General features: G+C 40.3%; 1 protein-coding gene across 1 annotated transcript; it reads left to right on the plus strand.

Annotated features, from left to right (window-relative positions):
• Nucleotides 1-6461: 6461 nt before the first annotated feature.
• LOC308346713 (prolyl endopeptidase-like) lies at nucleotides 6462-12598 on the plus strand (the record flags this gene model as incomplete). The annotated part of the gene is given in 5 exon segments (XM_080809744.1): nucleotides 6462-6499; nucleotides 10809-11253; nucleotides 11255-11585; nucleotides 11679-11977; nucleotides 11981-12598. Coding segments are annotated over 5 exon segments (1731 nt in total).
• Between the last annotated feature and the right edge of the window lie 2121 nt (nucleotides 12599-14719).

Here is a 14719-nt window from a genome sequence, read left to right on the forward strand (position 1 = left end):
GAGTAGTTAGTATGATTGAAGAACTGAATTTTTAATTTTAATTAATTGAAATTTAAGTAGTCACATGTGGTTAATGGCTACTGTATTGGACAGCATAGCTTTAGATAATATTTAAGTAGTAGTAACTAAGGAAAGCATTTTTTCAATAGGGTTTTTAAGACTACTAACTTACTGAAATATGAAATGGCAGCATCATGATTAAAAATGATCTCTGAGCAACGGAACAGCCGCACTGTTTATGTTGACTGTTGCATCCATACAGAATTTGGCACCACCTCTCTCCCCCACCCCGTTGTGATGTAGGCCTTCTGAGAAGAGCAGCCCTTACCGTTTTTGTTTGGAAGTCTTTGGTTTGCAGAGATATACGGATTCCAGTGCCAATAATTCGTTTCTGATGAGACTGTCATGTCTTTTTAGTGTTAAAATATTTTACATAGCTAAACCTAGCAATCTCTTATTGTAGATGAATTTGAAGTCATTTCACCTCTAAATAAGATTGGTCATTTCTCATTTTACCAGTGGTCAGACTGCAACATGGAAGTATATCATATTTATACTTTGTTTAATTCTGGAAGACCATTCATGCTGATGCAAAGACAAGTGTTTTGTTTCTGAGAGAGCAAGATTTTGCTGTGTTCTCTGGCCATGTCGTGTGTCACCCTTGATTCTAGCTGGTCATGTAGTTTGTGTTAATTCCTCAAAAGGGCAGGAGTGGGGTTGGAAAACACCTGGCCAAGGGGAGTGCCAGGCTTGGTACAGTTTGTTCCCACTGCTGGGGAAAGAGCTTAAAGCCTGTTTGTTTGATAGCTGTCAGTGTTTAATCATCATATGAAAAGACTTAGGGATAACAAAGACCACCAAAGTGCCAAAATCTAATACTATAAAAAAATGTAAACAATGGAGGGGTTATAATGTAAGGGTTTTATAATGCTAAGAACTAAGCTCATTTTTAGTTATGGATTTTCATTACTACCTCTTTGTATAAATATATCTCAGTTTTCTAATACCTCAATTTCCTGAGAATCTGTATGTACGTTTTTGTAAATAAAAGAATTTACCATATGCTAGGGGAAGGACCTGGCTTTTAAAGAAATTGTATAAAGACCTTTGTTACTGGATTTGTTAACAGTGAATCGATTTGAAACTTCTTTAAAACATTTTATAGCCTTTTCTGGTCCCTTGACTGAGGTGTTTTTGTTTTGTTTTTTTTTCCTTTTTTAGTAAACATGATCTTATTTAGTGAGATCTATATTCGGGAAGCGTGTACCCTCATTTGTTAATTTACAACTGCAAAGATTTGTATGTCTCCTATGTTTTCCTTTCATGCCAAAGAAATACTCTTTTTTAAAAGCCAGCAGGTTGCACGAACTGAAAACTTTCCCCCCGCTTATACAGGCAATCTTCAGTTTTATTTCCTGGGATTTAGATAGTTTCCAGAAGAAAATACCCAATTTTTTAGTTAAAGCTAGTGGTAATAATTTGTGAAAGTAACATGGTTTTAGGAATGCATTAGTTCCATTAAGGAAGTAATGACAGTTTTAAGGAACTGTGTTACATTCAATCCACAATTGCATGAACCTTTTTAAAGTGAATATAAGATATAATCACTAAATTTTGTGTGTGTATGTGAACTACTCAGGATTCAATGGCCTAACATGTAGGGGATTGATCGCTGTTATCTTCAGGGCCAGATTTCCCATGATTGCACACAGCTATTGATCCTATTTTTAAGGGGGTCAAACCTGCTGCCTTAAAGCTAAACCTGCTGCCTTTAAATTTTGCTATCCCCCTCTCTCCAACTGTGGCTGTAAACAGTGACTCTGCATAGTCAGCTAGCATTATACTTGATTCTGTTGTGAATGCAAATAAAATTTGTTAAGTCCATCAAGTATTAACTAGGTAAATGTAAACTGATTTCAACCTTGTCTTTGGCCAAGTCTGCTCGATAGCTTACGATAATTTGGAAATGAAGTACATCGATATGAATGTGAACATTGTGTTTGAGTCATTGTGGGAATAATTATTCATATTTGGAACTGATAATGAACATTTAAAGTGTTTATTTCCATCCTGTGGGGCAAATTTCTTAATTTCTCTGAGCCTTTAGTGATTACTACCAGAAAAGCGTATTCTAAAGAATGAGATAATTTATGTAAATTACCTTAATTCCTAGTAGCTTAGTGTGCAGTAAAGAATAAATGATAATTTATTATTGGTATTTAATGTTGGCATATCGTTAATATACCATATTAGTATACAGTAATTTTGTATTTTGGCATTGGGTTTTGTAGTACCATTTAAACAGTGAAGGTCATCTAAATTTTATATGAGATCTTCTGAGAGTAGCCCAAACTGTAGCAAGTAAAGAAAAAAAAAAAGTTTTGCCTTTTTATTGTAGAGACTATTAAAATAAGTAGAAGATTATAATCTCTTTGTGTAATTAACTAGGTCCAACCCCCATGACCAGTCTGGCCCTATCCATTCCCCACTATCTTCTCACATTTTTGGGGGGGGGAAACAAATCCCAGAGATTGTATCTTATCTATAAATATTTCAGTACTTATCTCAAATGGTAAAGTCTCATTTTAAATAAAACCACAATACCATTATACACACACAGTAATCCTTAATAATCATATAACCAGTATGAATGCTCCAGTTTCTAGGAAATTGTTTTTAATAGCAGTATTGAGGTGTGTAAAAAGTGGAGAATAAATATAATAAGGAGGAGGCTACCTTTGCAAAGAAGATGAAAGATTTCTGTTAGGACAATAGACCCCTAAGTAGGTACATTTGGAGGTACAGACAAGTACTAAGGGGAGGAAAGTGGGAAAGCAGAGTAATGTTGAAAGCAGGGGCTGTTTCTTGCATCCCCACTACCTACTGTTTTCCTATGGGCATAGTAAGATGAAGATGATTATTAGGGTAAAAAAATGGAATTGATAAATCTTGTGAAATTGCTGACAGTGACAAAGGAATGACTCTTTTAGGAGAAGGGGTTGGGCTTTTGAAATATAATCAACAAACCAAGGCAGAAAAGACACTCGGGTGAGCAGGAAAGAAAATGGGTGGTAAAAAAAAAAAAAAAAAGAAAGAAAATGGGTGGTAAAATGGGTACAAAATTTTAATGGAGATGGTTCAAGTGAATGCAGGGTTTTTGTATTGTTTTTTTTGCTTTTGGAAGAAAATGAGATGGGGAAAGGATAAGGAATCACCTTAAAATCAAACATCCCAATACTGTGGTCAAAAGGGATCAGTAGAGAAGTAATTCAGGATAAATTCATCAGAGCCATTATCAGAATTTATAAGGAAATCAAACTACATGGCTAGAGTTGGCAGAAATGCATCAAATCAGGCGACTTTTTGAGTTTTTTGTACTGCTGCTTACACTAAATGCAAATAGAGTGTGAATTACACTCATCTCAAACCAGTGAGTCCAATTTTATTTTTGTTTAAAAGAGCACCTGACTAGAGAGAACACCTGCACGTGTTTGCACAGTCTACTGAGGAGAGGATCGGTGTGGTCTGGCCTGATACATACTTGGAGCTGCTGGGATGTGAGCCCCTCATCTTGAGCTGGAGAGACCTCTGATTAACGTTCCTCTCCACGGCCGAGAGGACAGTGGAGTAATAGCTGTAGTAGGTCAGATATGGCCAGGCTGCCGCCTTACAGTTTTCAGAGCAGCTCCACTGACTTTTACTCAATCTTTCAAAAGGTCTTTTGAGATGGAAAGATAAAACTGATACTCAAAGTGCTTCAGTGACACCTCTGTCGGAGGTCACACGGCAGTGATGAGATCTGAACCCAGGCCTCCCGAGTCTCATCTATCTTGTCTTCCCACCACACTCCTCCGTGTTGGATGAAACCCAAAGATGACAGAGTCCAGTATGTTTAATTCTGGCAGATAAAATTAAAATTTTAATGAATTCTACTAAATTATTTAAATTCAGCGGTTGGATTCAGCTTAAGCTTTCAATGCTCTCTTAAACTGTTTAATAGGTCCAATTTGTAAAAATCCATTGAAGGATTTAGGATCAAGTGATTCTTAATATCTAATTGGTTTCTAATAACTAGGTCTATAGTATCTCTAAAGAGGACTGAAATTTGTTTCTTTTTTAAAGATAAAGTTACCATATGCATCATCTCATTCTTTGAAGGTTGAAATGAATACTCAGAGTTAATTTTAAATTTTCCAGATGTTGTGCTTTAGCCTGTAAGTCTCTTGCCATATTTCCAGTAAACTTTTACTTGTCAAATTTCAAATAAGCCCATGGAAATACTTTTTTTAAGGGAAAGAATGAAGTTCATAGACAAACTATCTTGATTATTAATCAAGTTGGAAGTCTAAAATATGTAAAAATAGTTAAAAACACCTTGCAAAATCAGGGTCATACTTACATTCTCTTTATAGTACTAAGCCTATATTAGTGCAAACATTAGGAAATTTGTGTGTGTGTGTATCTGTGTGTGTGTGTGTGTGTATGTATATTTTTTTTAAAAGATTTTATTTATTTGACAGACAGGTCACAAGTAGGCAGAGAGGCAGACAGAGAGAAGGAAGCAGGCTCCCTGCTGAGCAGAGAGCCCAATGCGGGGCTCGATCCCAGGACCCTGGGATCATGACCTGAGCCGAAGGCAGAGGATTCAACCCACTGAGCCACCCAGGTGCCCCTGTATGTATTTTTTAAATAGAGTCTTTTCCTGGTGGTTAAAAACTTGCTTGAATTAGAGTATCAACTGCTGGTTATACAATGTGAAGTGACTGGGTTTGCCTAATAAAGTTGCTTTCAAATACAGAAGGATGCTAATTAATAGGCAAGATTGGTGCCACTTGGTAACACTGGTCAGGTCAGGGATGTCAACTGTAGGATGGAAGAAGAACTTTGTCATCTCCCTACTCATGAAAAACAGGGTGATCAATATTTGCCTTTCAGGTTGCTGATGTAGGTTCCACTGGAGTGGAACTCTAGGATAGTAGGGAAATTTGTTCATGGCTGTATGTTTTCACTGCCTAGAACAGTGCCCTGGAATGTAACAGGAATAAAATAAATGTTTTTTTTTTTAATTTATTTGACAGAGATTACAAGTAGGCAGAGAGGCAGGCAGAGAGAGAGGAGGAAGCAGGCTCCCCGATGAGCAGAAAGCCCGATGTGGGGCTCGATCCCAGGACCCTGGGATCATGACCCGAGCCGAAGGCAGAGGCTTTAACCCACTGAGCCACCCAGGCGCCCCTAAAATAAATGTTTATTACATGCATGTATCAACGGATGCAAATTGCTTTTTAAGGTTTACAACAGAAAGCTTTCAGACTTAAAATCATCAGAGGTATCAAAGGTGTTAACTGGCTAGACAGTCAGTCTTACATATTTCCCTCCCTTCCCCTTCCTACATTCTTCACGGGAGGTATACATCCTCTTCTGACATTCTTTACCTTTATATCATAAGCATGAAAAATGATGTCCTGCTATGAGGCAATAGCGCTCTTATATTATCTATAAAGCAAGGACCAGGTCTCAAGGACCTGCGCTGGGCCAAGTACAATGCTAGGCACTAAGAAGATAGAGCCAGTCGAAAGACTCCTGAGAGGTTCATAGGGCCAGCCTGCTCTGTGTGATATGCAGAGGTGACCACCGAGTTCCTATGACTACAGAGATGTTGACAAGGCAAAAACTCTGGAAACCCAGTAAGATTTCAGATATTTTTCTTTCTGAATTATTTCCTGCACTTTTTAAAAGAGAAAGGCCTACCGTATTGTGAACATAAAGATTTTTTTTTAGCATGTCAGACATTCAAATCCTCAGACACATAAGTCCAATTACAAAAACTCTGAATCATAAATTGGACCTAAGAATTTGAACAAGAAAGTTTTATGGAAATTGAGATATCTTATTTATATATTCTATCCCAAATGAAATAACTTTCCATAAACCTTACGCAGTTGGACACTTAACTTTTTTTGTTATGGTTATTCACTTGTAACTTTAGTTAGGAGGAATAACTCAAGTACTTTCAAAACTAACAGTGTTTTAAAACTTAGAGTGTCCATGTTCAAGTTTGTCTAACCTGTAAGCTAAACTTTCCCATTCCTTGGCCACCTGATATTGTACTGATACTTCTGTCTCCCTCAACCAAAGAACTGTGTCAAATCAGCTCTCCACTCCACTTGCTGGGGAAGCCAAGAACAGGAACATACACTTTTCCAGCAAAAGCAGCCTACGGACAGCAAGGAGAATCAAGGCCAAAAAAAGGGTCATTTTTATATATAGAAAAATAGATGGAAGCAAAAGGGATCCAGCCAGCTGGGGCCAACGGTCCGGTTACTTACACAGGCAGAACACGGGGAGAGAATATTAGCAGAGATTTTATGGATTGAAGTAGAGGGTTCTGAGTCTTAATACAGAATGATTTTACTTTTTACAAAAAGACATTTAGAAATATTATAAAGATTTTTTTTTCCCAAATGAATGTCAGCAAAATTCATTACGTCTACCTTGAAAGGTAGGCAGCCTTTTTGTTTCGTTTCCCTTGACTGGGGGAAAATATGATTGACCTCTTGTGTGCGTGTGTGTGTGTGTGTGTGTGTGTGTGTGTGTGTGTTTACCATATTTTCTTTTTTTTTTAATTTTTTATTTATTTGACAGAGAAAACACAAGCAGGGGGAGAAGCAGAGGGAGAGGGAGGAGCAGACTCCCCACCAAGCAGGTAGCCCAATGGGGGCTCCAACCCAGGACCCTGAGATCATGACCTGAGAAGATGACAGAGGCTTAACCCACTGAGCCACCCAGGTACTCCATCAATCATATTTTTGACTTGGTTAGGAAGTACTGAATTCTCTTTTGAATGGTCACATACCTGTTTGTGTGAGCCTCACCGTTGTTGTTGTCGTTCTTGTTGTTGCTTTTCCCTAACCCTCAGGGATTTACTTAAATTAACTACCAGCTTATGTATTTGGATACCTAGGTAGAGGGATACCTGGGAAGTAATTTTAATCCTTTCGGTCCCAAGTCTGAGCATGGACCATGAATCCGCATTGGGCAGGCAGTGGGAAGTCATGCAGCACAAACACCCAAGGAGTGGTGGATTGTTGTGGGCCTTAGAAGAGATGTTTTAGTTCCCAACTAGAACACATCATTTAGTTATCCGACCGTCATTGAGCACGTGTACTATGTGCTAGACATTGCGCCTGGCACCGTAGAAGAAAACCTCCACTCCTTTGACCTCAAATCGTCTGTCAGGTCCAAGCCGGCAGAAGTCTAAGGAAGGGAAGACAAAGTGCTAATGAAAGGCCTGTGGTCCTGGGGCTGTTTGTATTCTCCTAGCAGACAGTCCCTAGATTCTAACGGGAAACCTGGGAGCACTTTAAGAAGTCAGATGTGTGGCGAATCAGAGCTCTGCAAGGCAAATTTTGAAAGATTAACTAGGAAAGGAGGGAGAAGTCCTCTTCCCTGTAAGCAGTTTCAAACCGGGCATTATATGTATATCAAAACACCCAACGTTACACCTTAAATATATATAATTTTTGTCAGTCATACCTCAATAAAGCTGTGTGTGTGTGTGTATGAGAGAGAGAGAGAGAGGGAGAGAGAAAGAGAGAGAGATTCCCAGCCCTGCTTTCCACATCTCAGTCCTCACCATACTTGTCTCCCAGCTGATGATGGAGAGATCCAGACTGGACGATATGAATTCTTGGATGCGAGAAATTTCTAACAGGCTTCATGCTTCCACTATACAACCCTCAGATGTGCTATGGTGTTGCAGTGGTGATCTAGGTAAAATTAAATAACTGTAAAAGAAGAGGGGATAGGCAGCAATAAATTTAATCTAGAATATTTACAGATAATATATATTACATCCATAGCTACTTGTGACTTATTCCTGATAGTAGTTAACACATATATGTTTTAAAAAGTGTTCTTTTTCATAGAGTTAATGGCATCCCTATAATGATGTCACTTGTGCTCAACGTGATTCTGATATTCTTTCTTGAATGGAAGAGAAATGAGGAGGGTTCCTCCAGGAGATGTGTAAGGAGGTGTGTCACATTTTAAATATCATCCATAGTGTACAGGAACAGAAAAAAAGTTTGAGAACTGCTAGGACTGAACTAGGAGTTGGGGATCATAATTTTCTTCCAGTTTTGTCCCGGCTCTTGGATACTCCCATTTTATTTTAGTAGCTACTGTTCAGGAGAAGCTGTTTGACATATGTAACACTCAGCTGAGGAAGAGAGAATGTTGAGTCAAGAGTCTCTAACTAAGAATATAGAGGGAAATGGGGCACCTGGGTGGCTCAGTTATTAAGCATCTGCCTTTGGCTCAGGCCATGATCCTAGTAGGATCAAGTCCCACATTAGGCTCCCTCCTCAGTGGGGAGCCTGCTTCTCCCTCTCCCACTCCTCCCTGCTTGTATTCCCTCTCTCACTGTGTCTCTCTCTGTCAAATAAATTAATAAAATCTTTTAAAAACCCACAAAAACCAAATTGTCCAACAAGCAAAGAAACAAACAAACAAAAAAGAACACAGAGAAAAATGAATTAAAAATGGTGATAACTATTTTTCAGCATCTCTTATAAACAACCTCTTCTGTCTGCCTTTTAACCAAAGCCAGCTAAAGATAGCTAAACACTTGCCAGTTGGCCATGGTAATGAGGCAACCAGAGGCACTGGCAGTACCAGACTCAGCTTTGACCTAAGGTAGCTCTTATTTGCTGAGCACTTCCCTTCTCTTTTGGGTTTGAGTTGAGACGGTTACCTTAAATTGGTTTTCACCTGCGCACCTCAGGATCTCTCTTCACCGAGATGGCATATTTGGCACAGAATCTTGACCCTGAGTTATTACTATAAGCTGGAGTCTAGAGCAAACCAGAGAATGTGGAGGCATAGCACATAGCATCTTGTCTTGTGGTTCATTGTATGGACTTTGATATTAGAAAGCCTGGGTTCAAACCCAGATGCAGCTGCTTATCAACTCTGTGATCCTGGAGGCTTTAATCGCTCAGAGCATCTGGTTTCCTTTTCTGTAACATGAAGAGAATAATGATAGTCCTTATTTCACGGGGAAATAGGCAGGCTCAAATAAAACAACATAGGTTACATATTTGGCAGGGGGCCCACCGCAGAGTAAGTATTTGATACACGTGACTAGCTTGTACTATTATTAGTGGAAAATATCAGGACTTGCATTTAGCAAAATAAAAAAGCAAGTACTTACTGCTTTAGCAGTGAAGATCTGAACATTATGTGAGCTTCGAAGACCAGAATTGGGGCAAGAGAATTGAACTGTGGACACAAGGGCCATCTTTGCAAGGGGGATGTAACCTTCAGAGCCTTCAGCTACGGGGTTATCCTACACTCAGCCGAAATCTGTTGTCTGACGGGAGGGGCTGCGTTTCTTAAGGCAGAGCTCTGAACATCCTAGACAATACCTCCTTCCACCTGGATTAAGTTACTAATGTTCCTTATAGGGCTGTCCTCCTCAAGGATAGATGTGTACTACTCACTTATTTATGGAAATTAAATCTTTCCTTTTATATTTAATCTACCCTTCAGAGTTGTCACTTGGGATGACACTTTTTGTTTAATGACATTTCCGGTTTCTGGGATTCGGGTATGCTTACTTTAAAATCTCTTTATTCTGAAATATTTCAAATTTACAGAAAATTTACAACAGATCATACAGAGGACTCCCATTTATCTTTCATCAAGATTTCCCAATTGTTAATGTAGGGAACCACTCAGAATCTCAGAGTTAGTATAAAGATTATTTCAAGCTCAAGATATTTGAGAATCAAGAAATGCAGGAAGGAACCTTCTTGGGGCTTTCCTTATCTGACTAAAAGCAGCAATTTCTGGAAAATAAAGCTACCATAAATTCCTCCTTTTGGGAAGATCTGCTCCCTAAGGGGAAAACATGAATAAAGCCTTCCCCAAATTCCTTCACTGAGGAGTCTTATGGCCCCAAGGGAGACAGAAAGACCATTCATACCTCTATAGACAAACACTATCACTTTCTTATCTTTCAATTGTTCTCCTAAAAACCCTTTTGTTTTTCCTAAAGAAAACTATTCATTCTTCCCAGAAAAGCCTTTCTCTCTCCTTTCCCTCTATCAAATCAACTCAGACGATTTAAGAAGCCAGCTACTTCCTTCGCTTTCTCCCAAGTGTACGCGGATAAATCCTTTTCTTCTGTTAATCTGTCTTTGGTCAGCTTCGTACGCAGGCCTGGGGGAAAGAACATAACAGCATAGATGACAAGTTTTACTTCCTCTACATTAACATTTTACTACATTTGCCTTATCATTTCCTCTCCCATGGGTATTCCTTAATTTTTTTCTAAACCCTTTGAGAGTTATAGATATGAGCCCCCCTTGTCCCTGAATACTTCAACATGTATTTCCTAAAAATAAAGCCTCTTTTTATACAACCACGAGAAATTGATGCTAAATAATACTATCATCTAATCCACAGGCCTCACTAAAAATCTGCTGATTGTCCCAGTAATGACCCAGTGATATCCTTTATAGGTCCAAGATCCAATCTAGGATCATGTGTAATATTATCTTTCATTTCTTTTAGTCTCCCTCAATCCAGAACAGTTCCCTAGTCTTTCTTTATCTTTTACGACATTGACAGTTTTAAAAACTGACTCTGTAAAATATTTCACAATTTGGTTTTCTTTGGTGTTTCCCCACGTTTGGATCAGATTATCCATTTCTGGCAGGAATACTACCAAAGTGATGTGTAATATCGGGAGGTATGTAGTATTTATTTGTCCTATTACTGTTGTTGCTCCCTTTTGTTACTGTCAGATTGGGTGACAAGTTCATGAAAGTTGATGGTGCCAAAGAGCTTCCAGATGTCCTCGAGAGAGTCAAGTTCAGCTGTATGGCATGGACCCATGAGGGGAAGGGGATGTTCTACAACTCCTATCCCCAACAGGATGGAAAAAGTGATGGTACGGAGACATCCACCAACCTCCACCAAAAGCTGTGTTACCATGTGTTGGGAACTGATCAATCGGAAGATATTTTGTGTGCTGAGTTTCCGGATGAGCCTAAGTGGATGGGCGGAGCTGAGTTGTCTGACGATGGTCGCTGTGTCTTATTATCAATAAGGGAAGGATGTGATCCAGTAAACCAACTCTGGTACTGTGACCTACAGCAGGAATCCAGTGGCATCAGTGGAAGCCTAAAGTGGGTAAAACTGATCGACAACTTTGAAGGAGAATATGACTATGTGACCAATGAGGGGACGGTTGTTCACGTTCATGACAAATCGCCATTCGCCTAACTATCGCCTGATCAACATCGACTTCACAGATCCTGAGGAGTCGAAGTGGAAAGTGCTTGTTCCTGAGCACGAGAAGGATGTCTTAGAATGGGTCACTTGCGTGAGGTCTAACTTTTTGGTGTTATGCTACCTTCATGACGTGAGGAACACTCTGCAGCTTCACGACCGGGCCACCGATGCTCTCCTCAAGACCTTCCCCCTGGAGGTTGGCAGCATTGTGGGGTACAGCGGTCAGAAGAAGGACACCAAAATCTATCAGTTTACTTCCTTTTTATCTCCAGATGGGTGGCCATCGGGTGTCTGGAGCCCCAGAGTTCCCAGCAAGAGACCCTGACTGGCTGTTGACTGTGGGCGAATCGTTTGAGTTTTCCATCATACTCACCTCGCAGGTATCATTTATCACTGTGACCTCACCAAAGAGGAACTGGGGCCACGAGTCTTCCGAGAGGTTACCGTGAAAGGGATCGATGCTTCCGATTACCAGACAATCCAGATTTTCTACCCCAGCAAGGATGGCACAAAGATTCCAATGTTCATTGTGCATAAAAAGGGCATAAAACTGGATGGCTCTCATCCTGCTTTCTTATATGGCTACGGCGGCTTCAACATATCCATCACGCCCAACTACAGTGTGTCCAGGCTCATCTTTGTGAGACACATGGGCGGTGTCCTTGCAGTGGCCAACATCTGAGGAGGTGGCGAGTACGGAGAGACGTGGCATAAAGGTGGCATCCTGGCAAACAAACAGAACTGCTTGGATGACTTTCAGCACGCGGCAGAGTATCTGATCAAGGAAGGTTACACCTCTCCCAGGAGGCTGACTATTAATGGAGGTTCAAACAGAGACCTCTTAGTGGCTGCTTGTGCAAATCAGCGCCCTGACCTCTTCGGTTGCGTTATTGCCCAAGTGGGAGTAACGGACATGCTGAAGTTCCATAAGTACACCATTGGCCACGCCTGGACCACCGATTATGGGTGGTCGGACAGCAAACAACACTCTGAACGGCTTGTCAAATACTCTCCGTTGCACAACGTGAAGCTTCCGGAGGCAGACGACATCCAGTATCCATCCATGCTTCTCCTCACCGCCGACCACGATGACCGCGTGGTCCCGCTCCACTCCCTGAAGTTCATCGCCACCCACCAGTACGTCGTGGGTCGGAGCCGGAAGCAGAGCAACCCCCTGCTTATCCACGTGGACACCAAGGCCGGCCACGGGGCCGGGAAGCCCACAGCCAAAGTGATAGAAGAGGTCTCAGATATGTTTGTGTTCATAGTGCGGTGCCTGAACATCGACTGGATTCAGTAAACAGACTCTCCCGCTCCCTCCTGACAGCCGCAGAAAACCTCAAGGGCTTTCACACCGTCCACATGGAGAAACCACTGGGCGTAATGCTTCCCCACACGGACACCGTTCCTGCACTCACAGACTGCAGTGGAACAGAACTGCTGCGGGAATTTTATCTTTTTAAGGCTTCTCCTTTTTAGCAAGCCCTTGGTGTTGTTTTTTCCACCCTGTGCAGGCACATGTTTAAAAAAAAAAATTTTTAAAAAGGCATGTTTGGATAAATAGCTAAGTGGCAGCCAACACATTGTGAATATTAGATTGCTGAATTCAGAGTCGTAGTCAGGCCTCCTTCATCTAGAGCACTCAGTGAAAGCTGCTTCTTAATCAAAGATGATATCTGGGTGGTTACTTTATCATAAACTTAGTAGCTATTACTCACTTATCTAGTAATAAGCAATGAATAAACATTTTGCGGAGAGATGCTTTGAGATCATCTAAATATTATGTTCCTTATCAAATTTTCACTCACTAGTTTTCCCATCCATTGATGATTCATGATTAAATCAATTAGTACCACGACAGTTGCCAAATGGTGATTCTCTAATTCTGTTATTCCTCTATATTTCTTATTTGGAATCCTCTTATGAGGTAGAGCTTTTCATTTCCTTTCATTTATTTGTATATTAATTTATTTATATCCATATGGACTCATGGACTTCTATTTTGTTCAGTGTGTTAAAATCGGTTCCTATTATTATTTATTAACCCCTCAAGCTTGTTTCCCGGGTCCTTTGGTCATGCCTGCAGCATTTCTTGAGCACTTCTTTGCTTTCTGGCACAACACGATGTTCTAGGCTCACTGCTATTTTCCTGCAATAACCCTGGAAGCAGTCATTTCTTTAAATAAAGAGTCCTGGATTCTTTTAGAGGAGAATGGAATTTAGAAGCCATGAACCTGGTACTCTTTGGTACTGGAATATCATTGCTTTTAGGACTTCTCAGCAGACTAGGAAATATGACACACTCACACATATACGCACATCTGTTTATCCATCCATCCATCCATCCATCCATCTCTCCATATATCTCTATATCCTAAAAACCATGAATTTACACTGAAACCTTCAATTCCAATCCAACAACACAGGGCTTATCCTTTCCTCTCTTATCGGTTTGAACTCCCTTCTCCATCACTGAAAAACCTGGCTCCCATTAGCCTCAATACATTTACGTAGTTGGTCAATTCTCCAGTGTGTAATGTCTTAACCACACCGTGAGTCTCTTTGGCTCCAGCCCCGCTGACCAAATTTTTACCTCCACTACGGGAAGTGGCAGGGAAGAGAAGGTATATTTATTTTCTTTAATGAAGCCTGAAATGGAAGTTCTGCTCCTCGGTGTAATGTAAAATGTTTTTCCTTCTTAAACCCAATTCTAAGTTCAAGGCAGATAAATAAAAGCCTGAAGTGAAGGTTCACGTTCAGTTGTTACAGCTAATGATTAACTTGGTGGGTGGTTATCTACCGCACTTATTCTTATTATGAGAGGCTGATATAACACCATATTGAAGCCATTAGTCAATCATTTTTATTACCTTCTGGACAGATCTGCCCATTTTAGTGCAACTAATGTGTTTGATTAATGTAGGTAAAATACCAAAAATTGGATTTTGCCACCAGTTGACACATCTCAGAGTGCACACATTTCTAAAATTATAATCACTATTTTGGAATTCAGCACCTCAATATACTTAAACACTGTTCTGGCTTAAGGTATCATCTATGATACATAGCTCTTGAAGCCTTAGTGGTCTCAATGAGATTGGTTAACCAGTCCTCAATCTTCAATGAGCATCCAAACTCTTGTGGTGATGGCAACAGTGTGGGTCCCTGAGCCCCCACCCAGAGATTCTGATTCAGTAGCGCTGGGGACTGCCTCCTTTTTAATGAGATCCCCAGAAGTTTCAGGAGCAAGCGGCCCAGAGACCACAACTTGAGAAACACTGAATTAGCATGTTTTCACTCAAGTGCAGGAGAATTCTAATTTAGAAGCTGTAGTTGATCATAGGTAGTCATGTGTAAGGTAGGATTGGTCATTAGTATAGCAGAGGGGCAGGGTTGTTCTGGGGATCCCAACCAGACCACA

Source organism: Martes martes (assembly GCF_963455335.1).
Source record: "Martes martes genome assembly, chromosome: 7".
Lineage (NCBI taxonomy): Eukaryota > Metazoa > Chordata > Mammalia > Carnivora > Mustelidae > Martes > Martes martes.